This window comes from Engystomops pustulosus, chromosome 6 (genome assembly GCF_040894005.1).
Source record: "Engystomops pustulosus chromosome 6, aEngPut4.maternal, whole genome shotgun sequence".
NCBI classification, from domain to species: domain Eukaryota; kingdom Metazoa; phylum Chordata; class Amphibia; order Anura; family Leptodactylidae; genus Engystomops; species Engystomops pustulosus.
In genome coordinates, this window is record NC_092416.1 from 41,213,431 (window position 1) to 41,238,645 (window position 25,215).

Consider the following 25,215-nt stretch of genomic DNA (forward strand, 5'->3'; position numbering starts at 1 on the left):
TAGATAGGCAGATAGATAGATAGATAGATAGATAGATAGATAGATAGGCAGATATATAGATAGGAAATAGACAAATTATAAGAGATAGATAACTAGACTGATAGATTATAGATTTATCTATTTTGCCACAGGTCACTAACCCCTTAGCGCTCAGCGCCGTAAAACCTGGCGGTAAGCAGGCGGGGGGCCCACTCCTCCAGCAGCTGTGCCCCTTCACCAAATGGTGTGGAGATGGCATAATTAATCACAATTTCTTGCAGTGCATCAGAATTTGTTATTATTTCGGTTCTTCTTCACCAGAGAACTGATAAATCTCCCCCTCTAAAAATGAGTGCCGGAGACACCTGAGCGCTGTGCTCTGCAATTTTTGACTCCCCCATAGTATTGAATGGAACAGTAGTACACGTGCTGGACCTGTCCATTAGTGAGATCCAGATTGCTGGGGGGTACCATCCTCATGATTAGTGGGGTCCCAGCAGTCGGACCATCATAGATCACCTTGTAATCCCCTATCCCATGGATAAGGCATAACTTGAAAACTTTGAACAACCCCTATAATGCTGATGTGAAGGCAAACCAAATACAGGCAGTCCCCGGGTTACATACAAGATAGGGTCTGGAGGTTTGTTCTTAAGTTGAATTTGTATGTAAGTCAAAACTGTATATTTTATAATGATTTATATAGATTTTTTTCTTTTGTCCCAGTGATAATTGTAGTTTCCAAATTTTTGCTGTAATTGGACCAAGGATTATCAATAAAGCTTCATTACAGACACCTTACAGCTGATCATTGCAGTCTGGGTCTATAGTAAAGCATCCAGAGAGCTTCACCAGAGGTCACATGGGGCAGAGGGGTCCGTCTGTAACTATGGGTTGTCTGTAAGTCGGGTGTCCTTAAGTAGGGGACCGCCTGTATTAATATGAATAGGATCCCTTCATGTGCATTCATGTTGCTTCTATAGGGCTTTGGTCAAATCCATTTCAAATAAATTCTTCTGGACCCAACGCATTTTGCATGGAAGAAGATAGTGGTGTCTGCAGCTCTACTTGTAAAGGGTCTATAACACATACAGAGGATGGTCTTTTTATGAAGTTATGGAAAAGGAGAATGTAAAGTGTATGTCTCCAATATAATTTACAAGAAACACAATATCATTTTGATATCTGGTTACAAATTAGAGGATCCCAATTTAAAAAGGCAAAGGCAATTTTAATACACAAATGTGATTATTGGCTGGGAGAGCTCACCTAGCAGCTATTACAGACCAGGACGTGATTAACATTTGCTATTATTCAGAATTACATTTTCTTTCGTTTTATTGGAGACCCCCTATGGGACTAATGATTTAACTACACATAATACACCATTAGATAGGAATAAATAAGAATTAACCTTGAGAAATATACTCGGATCACTTATAATGAAGTCAGCGTGGTAAGGTCTGATGATTAACAAATAATGGAGACAGAGCTAAGTACATTCAATCAATGCTAACGCTGTCTACGGGAAAGCGTCTTACTGTTACTTTACATGGTAACATAATTTACCCTAAAGCTCAATAGCAGGCATTGTACATGTAATATGGCACAGTAGTCATGTACAGTGAGGAAATAAGCATTTGATGTACAGACGATTTTGCTAGTTTTTATTTAATTTGATATAAAAACTGAACTTAATATTTTACACAAAAACCTTTGTTTGCAATTACAGAGACGTTTCCTGTAGTTCTTGCGCACATTGCAGGAGGGATTTTGGCCCAGTCCTCCATACAGATCTTCTCCAGATCTTGAAGGTTTCAGGGCTGTCATTGGGCAAGAATGGTGCTCATTTTCTAAGGGTCCGCGGATCGCATTTTCGTCGGTTTTCCTGACGATTTCCGTGTTGCGCCGCATTTAACTGGGGTTTTTGGCGCATGCGAACGGATTTTAGCGCATTCGCAACGGCTTTTATATGACACAAATCAGGGGGCGTGACGTCAAACGATCCGACAGATCCGGACAACGCGCGGGATTTAACATCTCAAATTGTGTCGCACTCACATACGCCGGGAAGAAGAAGGTGAACTCCGGCAGACCTCAGCAGGGGAAGCGACAAATGCAGGAAATCGGGTGCACGGGTGCACGAGCTACGTGAATCGCGCCAGACTTCATCTTCATCGGACCATCCGGATTGGGCATTGCGACAGGACTGGGTAAGTAAATTTGCCCCATTGAGTTTAAACCCCCTCCGAAGATTTTCATTTGGGTTCAGGTTTAGCTATGTCACTACAGGACCTTGACCTGATGCCAAAAAGTTGTGTCTCCTTTGGATTATCTAGATGGTTATTGGCACACTTCAAATTGGCCTTGACATCTGTTGGAATGAGAAGAGGGACCTCAACTGACCTGTAGGATACTGATGGTGCAGTATGTTACTAATGGTAATCATTGAGACTGTGGTCCCAACTCGCTTCAGGTCCTCCTGTGTTGTTCTGGGCCGATTCTTGAAGATTTTCATAACTATCCTTACTCCACAACATGAGCTCTTGCTGGGAGCCCAGGATCGTGGTGATGTTTTTCTTCTTTCTAATAATTGCAACCACAGTCTTCTCATCAAGCTGCTTGCCCTTTGTGCTGCAGTCCATCCAGGCCTTGTGCAGGTCTAAAAACTAATTCCTGGTGTCCATAGACAGCTCTATGCTCTTGACCATGGTAGAGAGGCTGGACTGTGATGCCTGAGTGTGCGGACAGGTGTCTATTATACAGGTAACAAGTCCAACTGGTACAATTAGAACAGGTACAGTCGGTACAGAGACTATTCAGACCCCTCACAGCTCATAGTGCATGTCAGAGCACATGAGAATCATGAGGTCTAAGGAACTACCCAAGGAGCTCAGAGACAGAAAATAATTTCTGAAGCACTCAAGGTTCCTAAGAGCACAGTGGCCTCCATAACCCTTTAATGGAAATTTGGAACGACCACAACTCTTCCTTGACCTGGCCATCCAGCCAAACTAAACAATCATAGGAGAAGACCCTTGGTGAGAGAGGGAAAGAAGAACCCCAAGATCACTGTATCTCAGCTCCAGAGATGCACTAGGGAGATGGGAGAAAGTTCCACAAATTCAACTTCAGCCTCCACCAGTCAAGGCTTTATGGCAGTGTGTGCTGACGGAAGTCTCTCCTTAGTGTAAGACATATGAAAGCCGCACACAATTTGCAAAAACACACACGAAGGTCTTCCAGACTATGAGAAATACGATTCTCCGGTCTGATGAGACAAAGATTAAAGTTTTTGGTCTTAATGTGTGAAAAAAGCAGGCACTGCTCATCACTTGCCAAATTAAATCCCAACAGTGACACATGATGATGGCAGGGACAAGATGACTGGTTGTAGTTGAAGGAAAGATTAAAGTGGCCAAGTACAGAGATACTCTGGATGAAAACCTCTTCCAGATGCTCTAGTTTTCACACTGGGCTGAAGGTCCACCTTCCAATAAGACAATGACCCTAAGCACACAGCTAAAATAACAAAGCAGAACATCTCTGTGACCATTCCTGACTGGCCCAGCCAGAGCCCTGAGCTAAACCCAAATGTGCATCTCTGGAGAGACTTGAAAATGGCCTCCGCCAACGTTCACCATCCAACCTGAGGGAACTGGAGAGGATCTGCAAGGAAGAATGGCAGAATGCAATGGAAGAATGGCCCTTAAGTCTTAATTATAAGTTGTAGATTTATGTATGAAATGTGGTTTAGTAGTATAAAATGGGATTATGACTGCCATTGGCCTTGTCTTGTATTAAAATTATAGTCCCTACAAGTTTGGGATTAACTTCTACATATGATACTTGATTTAAGCTTTTTGGGCAATGGAGAATGAGTGTGCCTTCTGACTGCTTTCAAACTGTAGAGCAGGACCCTTAGAAGACCTTCAAAGGTCCTGAAATGGCTATTGTGTACGTGGACCGAGGAAAGTATTAACTTTTTTTTTATTTTAATGCTTAAAAATTATACAGGGCGATTGGAACACTAAACCACCAGAACTATGGGTGATTTAGTATCCCAAATTAGTGTGACAGATTCCCTATAAGCTATTAAGTGCACCCCTCAGATTTTGTCCCTTTGCAGTATTTATGGTTGCTATGAACTAATACCCAAAAACACCCTTTCCATAACTTGGGCGCCACCACTGCCTGGTTATTATACTGCAAATGAAGATGATTGCAAAAATGTGAAAAGTCGAAGATTTTTGGAACTGCCAGTAAAGTGAATAGTAAATTCCCTGCATATCTTGGCAGCACAGAACAGTGTGGAGCAAGGCTGATATCTAATATGTATGGCTCCTAATAATTGTGTTGCCATCAGTGGTAGGCTCAGGTAAGTGCTGAATGCCCATAGACACAAGTTTGCTGCCAGCTATAACATAATTAGGCCAACAGCTGGCACTCCCAGCCATGCCATTAACATGCCACTTGGGGTCCAGCCAAGGATGAATACTAATGTCTATTGAGCAGGTAAGGGGGAGCAGCTGCCAATCACTTCTGCCGTCATTTGTCTTAGGACAATGCAAATTTTTAGATCAAAAATAAAAGAAAAAACATACAACAAGTTTGGATGATAAAAGCCCCAATCTTATATGTACAGTAACCTTGGGTTTTGATATTAGCTAAACTTTTCTACGACTTGAGTCTCCGCTTATAGCATTCTGGGAAAACACATTGGTTTGTAACACTTGACTGCTATTCCCGACAGTAAATGGGCTGAATGAACATAAGTGTTGCTTTTATGGCATCAGGCCCCCCTCATCCCATATAAAATGATCACCTGGTATGAATATAAATCAAGGAGAGTCGTGCACACAGATGACTACCTGCATTAGAGGGCAAAGCAAAATCATTGCTAATTTCCCCTAATGTTGTAAGATCCTATTCCTGCCGCCTGTCAATCTGTAACTGGAGAGATTTAACATATTCGAAACCCAATTAAGCGTCTTTTATTTACTATGAATAGCATTACCGGGGTGATGGATATGACGGGCATTTTAGCACAGAGTGCTTCAAATGACTTCCGAGCCACAAAAAAAATATAAAATCCTATTTAGTGGTTTATAAGTGTTAGGAGACATATAAGACGCCTCACAGAATATTATAGACATGAGACGGGTCATTAGTCTTATTCAATGTATGGATTCCAATACAAAATACCAATTCTTACTGTGAAATATTGGTATATTCGTCCTTGCTGGACACTTGCTGTAGTCTCACTGACCTCTTGTTATAGACTCTTCCATAAATATTAGGAAAAAAGTTTTTTCTAATTTTTTTTTTCTAATTAAAAGGGACATCTTGCCGGATGGTAACTGCAAAGGAACTGGCACCTTACCAACAAAGTGCAAAGAGGTCAGGACGGTTGGTGGTGAAGAAGTGCAGCTTGGGTGGCATTCTGATTCCCAACTCAGGATTTCACCAGTTTTCCAGTCGAGGACCGGAGCGTGGAGCTGAAGCCATGGAAGCCATGGACTGGCTTAGTGCGGTAGCGGACCAGATCAGGCAAGATTAGAGATGAGCGAGCACTAAAATGCTCGGGTGCTCGTTATTCGAGACGAACTTTTCCAGATGCTCGAGTGCTCGTCTCGAATAACGAGCCCCATTGAAGTCAATGGGAGACTCGAGCATTTTTCAAAGGGACCATGGTTCAGGAATAAAATGTGTTATTTAATTGAAAAAGAATGTCTTCTGATAAGTGATCAGATGTATGCAAACATCTGCAATCTATTCTTCACTGTTCCGCGCGTATATTATCTCCCGACAAGTTAGCAGATGTGAAGAACAGTGAAGAATAGAATAAAAACAGTGAACATAGGATCATTTAAGTGAAAAACACAGTGAAGAATAGATTACAGATGTTCGGCACATCTGCTTACTTGTCGGGAGATACGCTGTCCTGGGATCCGCTCCTCTGCTTCCACTGAAGTCTCCCCGATGTCTCCCTGCTGCGTGCGATGTCTCCCTGCTGCGCCCGATGTGTCTCTGCTGCGCCCGATGTGTCTCTGCTGCGCCTGATGTGTCTCTGCTGCGCCCGATGTGTCTCTGCTGCGCCCGATGTGTCTCTGCTGCGCCCGATGTCTCCCTGGTGCGCGATGTCTCCCCGCTCCGCGTGTATCTTCCGACAAGTAAGCAGATGTGCCGAACATCTGTAATCTATTCTTCACTGTGTTTTTCACTTAAATGATCCTGTGTTCACTGTGTTCACTGTTTTTATTCTATTCTTCATTGTTCTTCACTGTGTTTGTTTAATTAAATGCTCGATCTCGAGCAGGGGAAATACTCGTCCGAGCAACGAGCCGTTTCGAGTACCTTAATACTCGAACGAGCATCAAGCTCGGACGAGTATACTCGCTCATCTCTAGGCAAGATCTGTCCATCCATTGAAGATATGGATAAAGGGTTCTGGGAAGGAACCACCGGAATGTGATGTAGGGAGACCAGAGCGGAATCCACAAAATTCTCTGCAGAAGCAGAGTCCAGGAATGCTGGGACTTGCAGTGGAGCACTAACCTAGGGATGTTATTGAGGCAAGAAGGTTGTTGCTCATGATTTCAGTTGGCCCCATCTGTGAAGCAATACAGTGCAGTTATCCTTTCACTGTTGCAGAAATGTATGATGAGAAAAGTATGATGTTTCTACTCTCATGCTTCACGGTTGGGATGGTATTCTAGCGGTTGTATTCATCCTTCTTCCTCCAAACACAGCGATTGGAGCTGATGCCAAAAAGTTTTATCTTGTTCTCATCTGACTGCATGACCAACTCCTATGTCTCCTTTGGATCATCTAGATGGTTATTGGCACACTTCAAACTGGCCTTTACATCTGCTGGCATGAGTAGGGGACCTCAACTGCCCTGTATATATGGTAACATGGTAATCTGTGGTCCCAACTCGCTTCAGATCCTCCTGTGTAGTTCTGGGCTTGATTCTTGAACATTTTTAGAATCATCCTTACCCCACGAGGTGAGATCTTGCTTGGCGCCCCAGACCATGGAACAAGATTACAAAATAATTTCTGCAGCAATCAAGGTTTTAAGAGGACAGTGGCCTCTAATCCTTAAATTGAATTTCGGGATGACCACATGTCCTTGACCTGTCCGTCCAGCCAAACTAAGCAATCATGGGTCAGAGAGGTAAACAAGCTTCAGAGATGCAGTAGAGGGAGAATGGCAGTCGGGGCTTTATGGCAGAGTGTGGCGACAGAAGCCTCTTCTCAGTGCAAGACATAGAAAAGCTGCATACAGTGTGCACAAAAAAATTAAGGACTCCCAGACAATGAGAAATAAGATTCTCTGGTCTGACGACACAAAGATTGAACTTTTTGGTGTTAAGTCTAAGTGGTACATGTGGAGAAAACCAGGCTATGCACATCACCTGCCTAATATATTCCCAACAGTGACACATGGTGGTGGCAGCATCCGGCTATGGGGGGCGATTGGTTGTAATTGAAGGAAAAATGTACAGAGATATCCTGGATAAAAACCTCTTCCAGATTGCTCTGGAAAACTGGGCTGAAAGTTCACCTTCCAACAAGACAATGAGCCTAAGCACACAGCTAAAATAACACAGCAGAGGCTTCAGAACATCTCTGTGACCATTTCTGACTGGCCCAGCCAGAACCCTGACCTGGACACAATTGGGCATCTCTGGAGATACTAGAAAATGGATTTCACCAATGTTCACCATACAACCTGGGTACTGTGTATTGAGAACAGGAATAGATGTTTGTGGGTGAAGGTCCTTCTCAGTATAAAATTTTCTAGGTGGTTTGAATGGCCAAGGGACCCCTCTGTGGTTTGGCCAATGCACCTATATTATAATCCACTACTAGCTCACTTGCCAGAAAGTGCATGCTCCTCAAACACGGACTGAAATTCAGACAGGAACGCAACAAGGGTGGCTGCGACTGGGTTGCCCCTGTCCCATAGAGAAGCAGCCTAGGCCAGGGCCTCACTGGAGAGCAAACAGGGGACAAACGCCACCTTGGAGCGCTCGGCGGTGAACTGGGATGGCATTAGTTCAATGTGTAGTGAGCACTGAGAAACAAAACCCCGGCACAATTTGGGGTTGCCATCAAATTTGTCAGGCATACAAAGTCTGAGTCTTGGATCTGCTGCCGGAGGAGATGCCTGGGTGGGTGGAGGAGGATCAGGAGCAGATGTAGAAGCCTGTTTTGTGAGTCAATCAGCTGTTGAAGCGCAGTGGCAACTTTGCCTAGAAGTTCCTCTAGAGAGGCAATCTGTTGAGACTGCCAGGAGACAACACCGGAAAGTTCGGCCAGTAACTGACGTGGCTCCTTGGCAGGGTCCATGGCCGGATCTTACTGTCACAGTTCATGAGGGGCGAACTATCAGAGTCTTTTTGGGAAGAGTCTGTGGACCCTCTGGACCACCGCAGGGGTTGGTAGGAGACCTGCGGTGGCAGCCAAGGTAACAAACGCAGGAAACAGTCAGAGCCTGAGAAGACAGCAGGAACACAGAGGAACAATGGTAACACTGGTATGGACTGAAGACACCACTGGGCTGGAACCCTGGAAGGCACAGAAGGAGCACAGGATGGCAGGAGTAAGGGAACAGACCACAGGATACAGACTACAGGACACGGACCACAGGCATGGACCACGGGATATGGACCACAGGATACTGACCACGGGACACTGACCACGGGATACGGACCACAGGATACTGACCATGAGACACTGACCACAGGACACGGACCACAGGATACGGACCACTGGACACGGACCACAGGACACAGACCACGGGATACGGACCACAAGATACGGACCACAAGACACTGACCAAGGGACACCGACCACAGGATACGGACCACAGGATACGCAGGAACTGAACAATGGGATACACAGGCACGGAACCACGGGATACACACAGGTCTTCTGTGGAAAGACTTGAAGATCCGGCGGGGAGTGAAGAGAGCCGCCGGGTTATATATAAAACCCGGAAGTGACCGGCGCCAATGGGGAGAACGCTGACCCTTAAAATCCTGCAGAGGTGGCCAGGTCAGGAAGCAGGCGTACGGCCTAACCAAAACCGGAGTAGAGCCAGGAGCCAGGAGTGGTAAGTCCGGGTCCGGGGATGCTGAAGACACACCGCCACAGAGAGGAGCGCGGGTGTGCCCGCGATCCGTGACATGGACCGCGGGGACACCCGTGACATTATAGCTATCCCCTATCCACATGGCAGGGGATAACAATCTGATAGGTGGGGGTCTGACTGCTAGGCCCCCCCTCTCGTGATCATGAGACTGGTCCACCAGAGATTACTAGAATGTGGGTCCAGTTTTCACTAATTGAACGACACTGCAGGTCGAGGTTGTCTTGCAGATGCCTCAATTCTATGGAAACCTTTGGAAATTAAATTATTGAGCGCAGCACTGTCCCATATTTACTAAAAGTAAACCGCTTGTGGAGCTGGCAACACATTCATGAAGAGTGGAGCCCGTGGCGGCAACTGCGAATACGCACCAGAATGCCCTATTCTGTGCACGGGAATGTATCGTGTGTCATAGCGCAGTCGCAACACAATAATAGCGTAAACACTTCATAAGTACATGTACAACTAGTTTGCACATACATTTATGTGCAGCCTACGCCAGAATGAAATGTAAATGGCCAATGAATGGCAATTCCTTACTTTGTTGTTCCCAAGTCCAAGCAGCCCACACATTGGTCAAAGCAAATCCCGTGACCCGCTGGAACTTCCACCCGGCTGCAGGGCCAAAAAGTAGAATTACTGGAGCAACGCATGAATTGGGAATATAAAGTTTTACTTTTTACCACCACTGCCCTGACACCCTTTCCAGAATTCAGAAAAACTCCTTGGCAACTGCATTTTTCTGTCAGTTGATTATAAGAAAATTATCGAATGTTCTACTGTTGGAACACAAATAGCTGTACTCTGTTATGGTCTGTTTTGTGGAACTGAACACAATACATTTGATGTAGAATAAACTGGGGCTCGGAGTATAAAGGGATTCGCCCTTCTTTTACATAAGATGTATCTTTACTGCCTCAATAATAATCCCTGAATGTTCATCAAGTGATTCAGCAGTCCTGATACTTACTTTTGTGCTGTATGCACACTCTCTGTGATTCTTTGTTTACATGTGTGAGCTCTGATGAAAAAAGGAGCAGTAGCAGGAAATTATGACTCATCCATGCAGAGTTCAGCATGGTGAGAACAGGGAAAGGCTAACACTCTTAAAGTAAGCAAAGGTACGGGTACATATACATGCAGAGAAATGTCTAAAGGAACAGATTTATTGAAAAGTGGCCAACCCCTTTAAGGAATTGCCTAGTTTTCACTGTAAGGGCCGGTACACATGAAGTAGTTTGATGTACAGTAGAGCTAAGTCCATGTGTTGGCATGATGTACCTGTGCAGGATGAGAAATAGAAAAAAAAAGGTCATCACCAGGGGAATCGGGCCTCCAACAACCAGTTCCCTTTATTTACATGCTGTTCCAGAAGATTGCTGGTCAGGTATGAGAAGGTTACTTGCAGGCCCCTAGTTTTCTAAACGTTGGTGACCTCAGGGATAAGAAAGACAATCTCCTGGGTAGGGAATAAATGTCATAAGTGGGACAAAGTCTTTGGACATATATATGATCCCTAAATTCGGTTGTACTGTATATGTGCCCTTCCCACCTGTCAGCATCATGTATCCACACCCCCTGCCTGTCCAGTGTCTTAAGAGTATGATTAAAGATATTGTTTGACTCTGCTTCTCCTCTAACTAGTGTAGCTTCAACGGTGCACCTTTCATAAATCTGCAACAACCCTGCCAATGCAAAGGGTAGCGAGGGTTGCGAATGGAACCCTCTCCATGTTAGGAGCTGCCTACGGAGACTGGACACCTGTTTAGCAGATCTCTAAAAGTGGAGAACATTGCAGCTGGAAACCCCTGCCTGGTAAAGCAAGAGTTTACATGTGTAATGTTAGTAACCAATGATCTCCTTTGTACCATTGTAAAGCAAGCTGGTAGCTGATAGGAGAGTGCTGCCACCTCATCAGGAGAGTATAAAAACCCCTCGTGGGCAGTAGCACATGGTCAGTCAGCTCTTGGATCTTAGTCAGCAGAGTGAGAAGCAAGTCCAATGTGCAGCTCCAGCAGAGCTGCCATCCAAACACACTACAAAGAAGTAGAGGTGTCTCAGGCCAGCTGCCTGACACCCTGGGCAAGTCAGGAGACTAAGCCGCAGAGCAAAGGTTCACTGTCTGGACTTGGCTCCATCTTTGCCAGCCCAGCCTGAAGTGACAACCCTTCCTTGGGAACAGCTATCTCCTACCAGCTTTCCAGTCTGATGACATTGCCTGCTGTTCCAGTTCAAATTAAGAACCGTGAGTTGATTTGCACAACGTGCCTCCGTGTGATACCTGGATCAGGTTGTTTCACCATCACGGGCTCCCCATCCTCTATCATGCAGAGGACTCCTACATACACCTCAGGGGTTGCCCTGGGGAGAAACCTCATTCATCAGCCTCTCCCTCCATATTTCTTGCACACACCACCTGCTGGAGACCTGCCAGGCTGTAGGACCGTCCTCTGGTCCCAATACCAAGCACCGTGCCCACACCGTGCCCAAGGCCACATAAGCCAGCCACTCCGGTATTCGGGGCCCCAGCTGTCGACATCCACCGAAGAACGTCTAGGTGCCAGTGGGGGAAGTTGCAAATGCATCTTTTAGATATGCAAGTGATGCAGATTTTTTTTTTCTCTTGATATGGTCCTTGGGTAAGAAAAGCTAACATATGGCCATAAGGTGGGAGAGAGGATGTGGGGAGAAGCTGCATTATGGTTTATGTATGATGCATTCTGTCTCAGCCCTTGTTACATGCACCAGTAACAGATCCCAACAAGTGTCACAAAAGAAATCTGTGAGAAATTCTATTCCCTCGCCAGCACAAAGATGGAATCAGATGCTCCGAGATATTAGATGGAAATGTTACCGTACACGAGCCCCGCTCATCTGTTTTAGCTGTACACATTCTTACCCTCCGAAAATTTCAATGTGCTGGAGAGTAATTGAGATTGAAGTGAATGTTTGGCAGTGTGATGTAGATTGCAGAATCGCTGTGTTACGTGTAGCACATGGCGGATTGAGTTTATGACCAATCAGCTGAGGTCTTGCTGGATTATCAGAAGGGGGCAATGGCAGGTCTGCCACCACATGAGGGGCAGGTATTACTATTGATGGCCTAGCCTCAGGCCCGGTGTCCAGGCTCGCCCTGATCACATATTCGTTTCCATTTAAACGCATACGAACACCAGTGTTTTGATTTGTGTATATGTAAACAGATTCCCGCTCCGAACTCACAATCCACAGAATATCATTTATCTGCTGTCGACCCCATTGTGGAATTCACTGTGGCGTTATCGAAACCTGCAAGTCCCGGCATAAAAACTCTGAAACTGGTGGATTATGGCTGGATTCTGATGCTTGTAGAATTATCCCTCATGTGCAGATGGCCTTAAAGGGATTGTCCAGTCACAACAACTTATCCTCCATTAACAGGAGAAGGTGGAGCATCCAGGGGTGGAGACGCCTACGGAGCACGAGAACGGGACTGTTGTACCCAAATGCAGGTCTGACATCTGTGCTAGCGCTCCAGTCACATACAGTGACTGTATATACAGTCACTATACAGTGACTGTATATAGACAGTCTATACAGTCTGTCTGTCTCCATCAGCGCCATATAGATGGAGAGAGCAGCAGTCGCATGTGCGGCCAGTCACTCTGGTCATTTAGGGGTATAACGGACCCCCATTCTCATCACCTGTGGGGGGCTCCTAACACTTGGATCCCCTATCTTGTGGATAAAGGATAACTTGTTGTGACGGAACAACCCCTACACAACAGGGACAGAACCGTATGGGCTATAGGAGCACATAGTCAGGAAGGATGTTCAATGTGTCTCATGATGGAAACCAGCAGTGGCAGATAAGGTTATGTTCACACTAAGTTTTTTGTAACACTGATTGCGTTTCTTATTTTTAGGGTTCTGTTGCATCAAAATCTACTTGTTCAATCTTTAGCCACAAGTCACTGTTCTGCTGCTATTTTACGGCAGCGGCAGACTATGACATGATGTGAGGGTAGACGCTCCTGTATGGTAGTGTTCATACAGGACACAACTGTGTGACTGCGCTATGGCACGCCTGTCGCCTCAGGGGTTATCACAGGCAGCAGAGAGTGGAATTCCCCTGTAACTCCACGCGGCTCGTGACGTCACGCCCAGGACACGCCGGAGCTGGTGACGTCACGCCCCAGGGGAGGGACAGATCCCGCTGTAAAAGTGTAACGGAAGGCGTGACCGCTCGAGTCGGTGGGCGGGGTCCGTTGTGAGCCGGGGGCGTGGCGTGCGGGAGATGTCAGTGAGGACGCGGACACGCGGTGTCCCGGGAGCCACCATGACCGTTAATAACGTGACCGCCGAGCGACAACCCGACGACAACGAAGAGGAGGAGGAAGGAGAAGAGAAGGAGGAGGAAGAAGAAGAAGAAGAAGAAGGGGACGCTGACATGGGGAGCCGGTCTCCTCACTGCACGGTGAGCCCCGGGGGGAGGGGTATGTGCGGCGCCTATACCGTTACGTTATACAACGTGTGGCCGCTCAGAACTACATCTCCCAGCATGCACCGCTGCCATAGCTGCGTGCAGTGTCCCCGGGCCTGCTGCAGAGGCCACAGCAGACTCCGCAGAAAGTTTACATGAAGTTTAGTGGCTTCCTGATAATTTCCTGTGTTGTCTCCTGGTGGTCCTGTCCCATGTGAGAGGCTTTAGTGGAACAATATTTGACATTGGGGCCCCCAAAAAGTTCTTTCTGACTGTGTGGTGACTCTGGTTGGAGAGTTCTTAATGGAGTATTCTGGCACTTTTTTTTTATTAATCAACAGTCACCACCAATAAAGATACTGCAGCAGAGCGGCAAACATTATAGAGCATCAGCGTGGCATATTGTAGTCCTGTCCCTTTACCTAATTGGGATTGAACTCTGACCTGGCCTGTGAAGCTCAAACTGTAATCCTGATACTGATTAAACCATCAGATATATCCGGGCGCTGGGTAATGGACTTGTAATCATTGGCACCATCCATCCTAAATACCTTCCACAATACCCCTGTCTAGGAGATGATCTCTAAATACTTGCACTGCCCGTGAAATAACAATTCTTGAACATCTTTTCTTCCAGCTTGACGCAGTGCCGTTCCCTTGTTATTCCTCCTAGAAACAACCAAACTAAGTGACAATTTGGTGATGTCATTCCCCTTGTCAGTGTGGGGTGTCCCTAAACGATCTTATGGTGTGGGATTGTAGAGGTGTATGTCCAACGTAGCTGTTAATTTATTCATAAACTTCTAGGAGGAATAACAGAGGGACAGAATGAGAATTTAATAAACCAGACATGTCAGGAGAGGTGACAGCTATTCACTTCTCCTGCTTGAGCAAACTTTTGGGTGAGGGTCTGTCTGCTACAACCCTCGCTGATCACAAGAACGGGCTCCATTCTCAATAACTCAAAACCTGATCCATTTGACAGCCATGTTTTACGGACGGCACGCAGCAACACGTGATAAGTTGGGATGCTGTATCGATCACATACGGCTGTGAGGTTGATATAGGTGCGCTCAGGTCTTTCAGGGGGATCACAGCATCATCTTCCTCGTCATGTGGGCCTTCAAGGGGTTGTCCCAAGTTGTGAGTAGGATTATAGATAACTTCCTGACCGTCACCCATTCCCTTTAATGAATTGTGCATGTTCAATCCTGCTCCAACCCTTGTCAGGCCACCCCGGGTCTATGGACTGACCTCATCCATCCGGCTTATGTACAGGAATAGAATACGTCAAATCCCCAAGCTATATGACTAGTATGGAGTGACCAGCGGCTCCGGATTCGGGCAGTGATTCCCATCCTCATGTCACCGTGAGTGTTCTTTTTATTGAAGACTCTGTAGTTGTCGGTGTTGTGTGCGTCTGACACTACACCTGCCGTCAACGCTTCTAGTCAGTGCTATTTCTGGACCAAAACAAACTTCTGACCACCTAAGTCTTGCTGCAAAGGTTATTTTTCTGTTTAAAGGGGTTGTCCCAACTAGGAAATCTACCATCAAAACCAGGGATACCTGCTCATAGATCCGGGCACCGTGACTGTGATAATCTTCTTATCTGTTATCCATGGCCTCCTTCCTTCTAAAACCAATTTTTAATCAACTGGGGGTTTTGCCAGAGCTCTTTTGAGCTGCAGCTTCATGCTGTTACACTGTTTCACCCACTCCCCCTCCCTCCCTCAGCACTCCCATTTTCCTCTGCCTGATGTAATCTCGCTGCAGTAGAGGAAGTTTCAGCACACAGTGGGAGGGGGAAGTGCTTCTTCACAGTGTAACGCCCTGTAAAGCTGCAGCTTGGAGAAGCTCTGGTAACACTCCCAGTTGATTTAAAAGTTGGTTTTAGAAGGATGGAGGCCGTGGATAATAAATATAAGATGATTACCACAGTCCCAGTGCCTGGAGTGCCCTGGTTTATCATGCTCGATTTTGAGGGTAGATTTCCCTTAATTATACTGTATGGGAGAATAATCTCATATTGTGGGGGTCCGACTGCTGTGGCAAATCATCAGAACGGTGGTGCACGTGTAAGCTCCATTCAATGTGTATGGAAGCTCCCGGAAATGGCTGATTACGTTGCTGTCTCTTGTACGTCAGGGCTTCTTAACATGTGATGAGGATGATCCCCCTATTCCCGAGATACATGTGGGTTTCACCTTTGGGGCCCAATACTGTATTTATTGTTGAGTTGATAGCTTGGCGGCGGTTCCCACGGATTTCAAGAATTGGGGTACCTCCAGATTGGTAGAGCAGGTGGTCACGCGTTCTCCCTGCTGCTCTGTTCAGATACCTGTGTGTAGTTTTTGGATGTTTCGTTTGTGTTATGACAGACCCCATTCTTGTGATCCTGATTGAACAGAGCAGCGGAATACTTTCTGGACCTACTGCTCCCACAATTAACTATAACGAGAATCTCTAGGGGTCCCATTCTTGTGATGGTGAGGGTCCCAGCAGTCGGACCCTCGCTGCTTAGCCTGTTATCCCCCATGGTGTGGGTGCAGTAGTGCACAGAGTCCCTCTGGAAACCTCCTTACATAATTCTATCTTATTCTTGGAAGAAGAATCACCTTGGATGAACTTAATATCCACAGTGAGCCAGAGGCCATAAGAAAACTCGTACTTCCATTAAATACAACACCTTTCCGGGTGACTCCAGGCACAAATTATTACTAAGCGAGTAACTAGCGATGTCGGCAGGAAGATTACACTGCATGATCATGTCTTACACAGCGTTATTGAAGAGGTTTAGTTTTTTCTTTATAGTAGTATTCTTAGAGGCAGAAAAAATATCAGGCAAATAGGAACTTGTGTTAAAAATGCTGGGAAATCTGCCGGCAGCATGTTATAGAGCAGGAGGAGCTGAGCATATTGTACAGTGTCCTATCTACAGGCAGCATGTTATAGAGCAGGAGGAGCTGAGCATATTGTACAGTGTCCTATCTGCAGGCAGCATGTTATAGAGCAGGATGAGCTGAGCACATTGTACAGTGTCCTATCTACAGGCAGCATGTTATAGAGCAGGAGGAGCTGAGCATATTGTACAGTGTCCTATCTGCAGGCAGCATGTTATAGAGCAGGAGGAGCTGAGCAGATTGTGGTTTAGTCTGTCTCTAGGATAAAAGAAGTGTCATGTTTTATATTGTCATCCATGTGCTGTCTGTGTTGTTTTTTTTGCGCGTGTGGATCCATTGACTTCTATGGAGGTCTGTGGTCACTAAAAGAACGGATGTGTGAACAGACCCATAAGAATGAATTGTTCAGTATGCCATCCCCCCAAAAAACGGATAGCATAAGGACCTCAAAAATGGCCGTCTGAATGAGCCCCGTCACAGGGTGTCTAGACGTGCGTTGTCCAGGGTCTTGCTCTTAATTCGGTTCTATTTTGGTGAAGGTGTTTTATATAATTGTAGATCTGTTCTGTTTCTAGTAGGATGTTTTTTATGTTTACTACGTCATCTAACTGTACAGGATTTTACGGGTCGCAGGTTTGAGAATATTGTAGAGCGCCGGGCGGCAGGAGGGCACAGCTGTCCACCCGGAAGACGATGGATGATTCCTCCCCGGCCACGGTGATGGGAGGCTGGCACCTCATTGTGCAGCAGGAATGACAAACACAAATGGCATGTGGAACCGACCTCAAAATAGCTTGTCATCTGCATTCCCTCGCCTCCTTATATGTCCCAGTGCACACACAGACCCCAGACGCTTCTAGCCCCTGATATCCTCAAAAGCTGCCGAGACGATGGAGAAATGTGATAATACTACGTTACCCATAGTAGTCACGGCAAGCGAGAATATATGTATATACAGGTAGTCCCCGGGTTATGTACAACTAGGGGTCGTCTCTAAGTCGGGTGTTCTTAAGTAGGGGACCGCCTGTAAAATATATGTGTATATCCATCTTCTCTTCCTCGTTTCTAATAGGATCCTCACTCCTGTTGTCTTATTTTGTTAGTATATGTGCCCCATAATCTGTGCTTCAGAATATGACGCTGCTATATAAACATTTTATTATGCGTTGATTAATTTTATATTTATAAACTCGGTTAAAAAAAAAACTTCATCTATATTTAAAGGGACTGTCTGGAGAGAGGGTTGGAGGATGTCCAATTTGGCTTTTAGTGGGTTAAAAAGAAAAATCACGTCACCAATATTAATTTTTTTTTGTTATAGTTCAGGTCAGTATCATGATACTGTTACATTCCCTTTAATGAGTATATTTTCCTTTTATTCGTGTTCCACCAGGAGAGTCAGATGCTGATCAACCAACTAAAGGAGATCACAGGGATTCAAGACGTCACTTTTCTGAGGGAAGCGCTGAAGGTGCGTTTTATTTCCACACGCAGATGGATATTATGGCTTCTTTGGACTTTTGGCTAATTTTTGGTCTTGCCTACACTGCACTCTTTCCTGGTGAAGCCTTTCACTGGGCAATTTCGCTATTTGTTGTAAAATGATCTAAAAACGGTTTAAAAATGGCATTTAAAGGGGTTGTCCAGAGGTTGATAGACATGGCTGCAAACCTCCAACAACAGCGCCACCGCTGAGCATGGTTTATGGCGGTATTGCGGCTCGGCTCTATAGAGATGAAAAGTTTAGTTGCGATACCAGGACAAACCATTGTGTGGCGCTGTTTTTGAAAGAAAGCAGCAATGTTTTTCATCTTCTGGACAACCCATTTTAAGCCTGTTACATGGTGTAAATGTTGACCGATTTTCTAATTTTCCTGCTTTGTACATTCTCCATGTTTCTGTAACATGTAATGTTCTGTAACCCCATGGCCTCGGCATAAAAATGGGTGTTCCCACATCAACCATATTAGGAAATCTAAAAAAAAAAAAAAAATTTCAAAGTTTTTATTTGAACTTTTTTTTTTTTTTAACAATAAGTACAAACAGAAGCCCACTGGGCTTAACTGAATCGTAAATTGGTTCCGATCGGTCGCACATAACATGTTTTATAGACCTTTTTTTTCAGTGATTGGTAATGCTAACCACATCTCGCCCTTTTCCGCCACAGGCCAGTAATAATGACATCACGCAAGCTGTCGCCCTCCTCACCGACGAGTGTGCCAAGGAGCCGGATTCCATGGCGCCAGCGACTGAGCCGTGTAACGCACAGGAGAGTGCGACCGTTATCCAGAAAATAAATGGTATGTTCTCATATGGTCCGTATACTGAAGACAAGACAATTTACATTCTCTTAATGGGTTTTTTTTTACCCATTAAAGAAGTTTTCCCACGAAGCAAAGTTAGGGCCTAAATTGCTGATCAGTGGGGGTCCCAGTGCTGAGACCCTTGCAGATCGGAAGCCTCGTCGCCATGTCAGATTCATGGAGCAAGAGGCCACGCATGCCCGTTCTGCTCAATTAATCTCTGCGGAGCTGACGGAAATTGCTGAGCACTGCGCTCACCGATCTCCGTCAGCTCCATAGAGATTAATGGAGCAGAACTGTGATGCGTGGTAGTCTGCTCCATTAGTCTGACGGAGAGCTGAGTCCGACAGGCCCCTCGCTTTCTCGGTCACCGAAAGCCCCACTGATCAGCATATTAGGCCCTATCCCGTGGATAGAGTCAAACTTTGCTTAGTGACATCTCTCCCATTTACCTATAAACAAAAAAAAAAAATCTCCAAATCCATGTGAAAATAAGCAGAAAAGAGTCATATTTGCTTGAGATCAGTCAAGTATAGAGGCAGCTGGGGGGAGTGTCACTTCAGACTTCATCTCACCGTCTCGTGGTTCTGTGATCTACAGAACTTTAGATACAGGCAGAGGAATGCGTAGTTAGAAATGTGACCTGTAGGTAAAAATCCAATTCCCGCCTATGTACCTGCCTACATCTCTTGTTCTGTAGATCACAGAACCACAGTCTGATGTGAAAGATGAGATTTCTGAAAGATGGGGCTTCTGAAGTGACTCTGCAGCCTCTAAACATGACTCCTCTCCAGAAAATATGAATTTTCACATGACTTTGGAGGATATATATTTCTTTCTTTTTTTATAGCTAAAGGGGAATAAGAAGGAAATCTATTGAGAACATATCCACCTCAGGGGACTAATAGTTTAGTAGGGTAAAATATGGTGACCTCTTTCCCTTTTAAGGAATTAAGGGGGTTCCCTAAATTTGATATATTGGTCTTCTGGTATCACCTTGATTAGCTGTTTATGTGCCAAAGCTACACAGTGTATGCAGTTGTCTGCTTCATACATTCAGAGATGGCTAAGCACAGCTGTTTGGAGGGGATACCAGTTGTCAGACCCCCATTGATTTGATATTGCTCATTAACATAGAATTTCTGGAAAATCCCTCTAAGTATGCTTCTAGCTTTGTCATATGTTAATGAGCCAAGCTTTGATGTTATCTTATACATTGGCAGCATGATCACTATTTTTGCTACTTGTATTTTCAGGTGTGGCTGACCCCATGCAGGATAAAGACGACCTTCAGGCGGCGATCGCTCTAAGTTTACAGGAGGCGACAAGTCATCAGCTGGAGGCACGAGACAGGTACAGGTTCTCTTAGTGATTCAGAGAGCGCCATTCACGCTTGATGTTGTTTACTATGGACCTCACCTTGTTCTATAAGGATGAGGCCAATCTATCGACATGTGGGTTTCTGGATCAAGGCACCCCCTAGCCTGGGCCATATCAGCTGACATAACATAACCTTTGGTGACCTGAAGTGCTAACCCCTGGATGAGTTCTCATGAGGTCACATATAGCCGGACCTAAAGGAACATCTGACTTATTGAATTATACCCTGTGTAGGGTTTGATGGGAGGAGCAGGACTCCTCAAGGCTCCAGGAATACAATGAAAATGAGTCGCGCTCCTCCCTTCAGACCCTGCACCTTGTATTATTCAGTGAATTAGCTTTAAGGCTGACTAATGTATCCCTGACTAAATGTGAAGAGTGAAGCTATGAAGTTGATGGACTATAGGGTGGCCCTGGGCATCCAAAGAAAAAGTAAGCTGCGACCCGACACTCCAATCTGCTAAAATGTTGATCTTTTATTCCATGTCCATTAAAAAGAGAAAATTACATTGCATAATCCAGGGGGCCTGGGCATGCCATTCCAATAATACCATCTATTATACCCAATTCATTGTCATGCTCAAACCTCACCACCAGGGCGGTGACATCCAAACCTCCAACTCCACATAATTCCTGACTTCTCATCAAAGTTTCTTGACAGCCGATGCCAATATTAAATGGCCGCTCTTCAGTCAACCAGAAGTGTAGATTGGTGTTTGCCAGATCTTTGTCCTATTGCTTCCCTCCATGTGTGTTCATTTCAGATCCAGCGACCATCACTTTCAAGAAAACAAAAGCCGCTCTAAAAGGAAACGCTGCGAGATGTGGGGAGATGCCCCTAACCCCAATGACTTGAGAAGGAACGGTGACTGGCCTGTAGGACTGAAAAACATCGGGAACACCTGCTGGTTCAGTGCTGTAATACAGGTAGTGTAGACACCGTGTTATATCGTACACAAGGTGAACATGAGGTCTTCTGTTCTCCATAGGGTCACATGTACGGAGGGGTAGCGGAAACAATGACGGGACGTCACTTTAATTATTCCGTCATTTTAATATTAACGGAAAAGTACCATTTTAAAAAAAGCTACATGTACTTGCCTCTGCTTCCCTTCATCTTGTTCCCACTGCTTGTCTTCTCTAAGCTTGACATTCTGTGATCACCTAGAAAATAGAGTTACAAAGAGGCACAGAGACCAGATGTCCGGAGCTTTGGGTTGCTAATTATTCAAGCCTCTACAACTCCGTCTCCTATACTGGGAGAGGGAGGGGGACATCACGCAAGAGGCGGGAATTCGCACCTCCTGCATGATGAATAGATACCTCCCTCTCCAACATGGCAGAGGGTGCATAATTAGCCCGTAGAGCTGAACATCTTGTCCCTATGGCCTGTGCTGCTTTCTATAAACTTTCCTTTCCCAATGTGTCAAGCTTAGAGAAGACAAGTGCCAGGAACGAGATGAAGAGGAGCGCAGGTGAGTATTTGTATATTTCTTGTACTTTTTTAAAATGGTAGATTTCCTATAATGCACAGTGTGACCCTCACTAGAGGCTTTCAGCTCTGATGGTATTGGCGGTCACTGATCTCTGCTATGTAGCGGCTGTTCATGCTTGTCTGGCTCGGCAATAATATGAAAGCTAAGAATTCTTCTTTTATTTAAAAAAAAAAAGCTACAAAATGAAAAAGCCTTTTTTATGTTGGTTCATATTTTGTTAATACTGCAAAATGCTAAAAGAAATCTTAGCAGCTCAACCATGTCCCCTTTTCGTTCTCGCTTTCACTTCTTAAGACAACTGTCTGGAGCAGGAGCCTTAGTACCAGGTCCTGTGTGCAACAAGACAACAGAATTAAAGGATTTTGTCCTCTTATAGAAAACTTTAATCCTGTAGGTTAAATACCTTAATAGGGTCACCCATATTATACTTGGCCTGGTAAAACCTTTGAGCTGTGAATCATAGTGCCCACAGGCAGCAGGACTCAGAACTTCCTGTGAAGTTCTGTGTCCTACTGGGTCCTGGCGCAATGCAGGGGGCTGTGCAGACATTACTGTGTATCCACACCCCGACATCTGTAACCACTCCCATATTAGTTGGAGGATAGTGCCAAGGGAATCCATATGCCCCTCCAGCAGGACACAGAACCTCAGGACTCAGTCCTGAGTCTTGCTGCCTGGATGTCACGTGACCTGCGGCTCCTGGGCAGTGAAGGGTAATCTTTATCAGGGTAAGTACTGTATGGGTGATCCTATTGGAGTCTTATATGTACCTTTTTGGTAAAATTTTCTATTAGTGGTCAATCCCTTTAACCCTCTACCACCACCTCTTTCACTGAATCTAAATAAGATCATGAGGGATTAACCCCTGTGTTCTCTGCAGAATTTGGACTATTGGGGCGCTCTACTGTATTTTTAGAGTTGGTCTTACAGCTTGAATCCCTACAACTGGAACAGTTTTTCTATTCTTCCCTTGTATTGTTGAGGGATCAGCTCAGTGTCTGCAGTCGTGTGACTATTAAAGATCCCTTAAAACGCGAGACGCTCCTAATTGCTAATTACGTTACTTAGTTGGAGCGGGACATTAACCGAAGGAAAGCGAGCGAACATTTAAAGTTTAGGTTCAGCGCTATGTTCCTGATTCCCGGGAGACTGACTTCCTAGCGCTGGCTGTTCAATTGTTTGTGTTTACACTATTTGATTGCTAAACGAAAAAAAAAAAAAAGTGAAGGGAACGCCACGGCGTGGGGGGGCGATGAGTGACTGCGGATTGGCACTGAGCTCTCCAGTTTTGCGTCTTAAATTGAAAGCCTGTGTTAAACTGGTTGGTCGGCGTTAGTGGCGCTCAATTAAAAACAAGCGTTTTACTAGGTTTCCCGGGTGCGTGTGATGAGAATAAGCCGTAGTTAGAAATACGGTCTGCAACTTGATTGGTTTCTTGCTGTTTATTAGCGTGACACAGAGATGGAAATAACCCCTTCAGTTTGATCGCTTCCCAGCTGAGTATTCCACAGAGCTCCTTTCAGAGCTGCAATAATGCGGAAACCTAAACTACCAATTAAAACAAACGCTTGTTTTCTTTATTTAAAATGGTGAGCTTTACTTAAAGCCTGAGCGACAAGAAAAGCCTGGCCCGAAGACCGTAGATTGTACCGCTAGCGGTGCTTCAGTGGTTGGAAGAAATCTACCGACAAAATGAAGCGTGACAATTACTCATAGATCCAGGCACCATGACTGTGGTCACCTTCTTATGTTGGTTATGTAACGGCTTTTCTTTCTTAAATCAACTATAAAAATTATTCTTGTGATACCAGCGCCCCTTTGTGCTGCAGCTTCACATGCTGTTACACTGCTTCCTTGGCACATTCCCACTCCATCTGCCAGATCTATTCTCACACAATGAGAAGGGGAAGTGCTTTTGCACACTGTAACAGCCTGTAGAGCTACAGGACAGAGGGGCTTTGGCAGTGCTCCCTGGGGAGCCCTTCTGGCTAACTGGAAAAATTTAAACAAATATGAGAAAATGACCAGTCATGTGCCTGGTAAGTGTCTCTGGTTTATCCTGTTTGATTTTGATGGAAGATTTTCCTTTATTAGAAAATGATTGTAATTGTGCAGAGCTTTAGTGGTTAAAGGGACAAAGTGCAGCTTGTACACTCTGGGTCGCACTGTATCAGCGCTCAGCCTGATCACTACGATCTTTGTCTGCATCTTTTATTTATTTGGATGTTTATGTTTAATGTATATTATGTGTTGGTTTTTTTTTTTCTTCCAGTCTCTCTTCCACCTCCCTGAATTCCGAAGGTTGGTCCACAGCTACAGAACTTCCCAAAACATGATTGAGAGGTGTCGAAGTCGCAGTGTGAGTATACAAAAATTTTTTTTAAAAAAATTAAATCTTACAGGACTATTAGGCCAGTCCATCACATAAATTGTGCTCTGGCTGGATTTCATGGATTGACCTTGGTGCTGAAGACGGCACTCCTAGCTTCTTGATATATGATACAAGGAGTCGCTTCTTCTCTGCAAAACAGCTGCACAGATCTGTAATCATGATCACAGCGGGGTAGCCGGGACTCCTTGCATCATAAATCACTGAGTTCCGCCCAGCCAGTCCATGAATCACAGAACAGCCATGGCCTTTGTGTCTCCTACCTTATTGTAGTATTATACTCCCTTTCCAGTATATTTGCCTTCACTTTTATGGAAGTGCCATATCATATTTATAATCAATCTGCTCCTTAAAGCAGTTTTGTATGAAAGTGTAATATTTGAAGAAAAAAGAATTTTGACAACCGAAAGTGAATTGGAAGTGAGCAAAACTATTTGCTGCCTTCACACACCTTTTTTCACTATTAAAAACATGAATTTGCTACCTTTTTTTTTTTTAACACCGATTACAAAGCTAAAAAGTTGGCTTCTTTGACCCTTTCTTCCTCTGGAGGGTCTGTGCTGTGTTCAGTCTAGCTACGATCCTGGGATATAAATTTTTCACAGTCCTGCTGCTACTAGCAAAGCAAATCATGTAGACAAAACACTCGATCCAGCGGTTGACACAGAGTTTTCTTTAAAACTTTTCAGAGTTTATTTCATATCCTTAAAATTCTGATACAATGAGCAAAGAAGCGCCAATTGAATAATCACCAACTCGTTTCCATACTAGCACCTAGCAACACACACAGATCTCCAGAACTGCTACCTCACACTGTCTGCAGCTTTTTATGGTGGTCCGATCTGCTGGTGGACACACTCTAATAAGCACCGGAATACTAAAGTAATAGACCCGGTCATGCAAGGTCCAACTCTTTTGGCTTAGACTTGTGTCATCTCATGTGCAGAGTGCGGGTTGATCATTTCATGTCTTGTATTATTTCAGGAAAAGAGGAACATCGCTTTTATGCAGGAGCTCCAGTATCTTTTTGCCCTCATGGTCGGAACCAACAGAAAATTTGTTGATCCATCTGCTGCCCTGGAGTTGTTGAAGGATGCGTTCCTGTCGGAAGAGGCACAGCAGGTAAGGAGGCCCTCAGCACTT

At 45.0% G+C, this 25,215-nt stretch overlaps 1 protein-coding gene across 8 annotated transcripts in view; it reads left to right on the top strand.

Annotated features, from left to right (window-relative positions):
- Positions 1–13,361: 13,361 nt before the first annotated feature.
- Positions 13,362–25,215, top strand: part of USP28 (ubiquitin specific peptidase 28) — a 44,931-nt gene continuing 33,077 nt past the window's right edge. For 3 of the 8 annotated variants that reach the window (XR_011856440.1, XM_072155843.1, XM_072155848.1), the window contains exons 1-7: positions 13,362–13,595; positions 17,898–17,975; positions 18,672–18,804; positions 20,064–20,160; positions 20,952–21,114; positions 23,956–24,042; positions 25,057–25,194. Coding sequence is in view for 7 of the 8 variants with exons in the window: in XM_072155843.1 (XP_072011944.1) it covers positions 13,416–13,595; positions 17,898–17,975; positions 18,672–18,804; positions 20,064–20,160; positions 20,952–21,114; positions 23,956–24,042; positions 25,057–25,194 (876 nt within the window). In the remaining variant the exon portion in view is untranslated. The remainder of the gene's footprint in view (positions 13,596–17,897; positions 17,976–18,671; positions 18,805–20,063; positions 20,161–20,951; positions 21,115–23,955; positions 24,043–25,056; positions 25,195–25,215) is intronic. The other 5 variants (XM_072155845.1, XM_072155844.1, XM_072155849.1 and 2 more) reach the window with 2 other exon arrangements.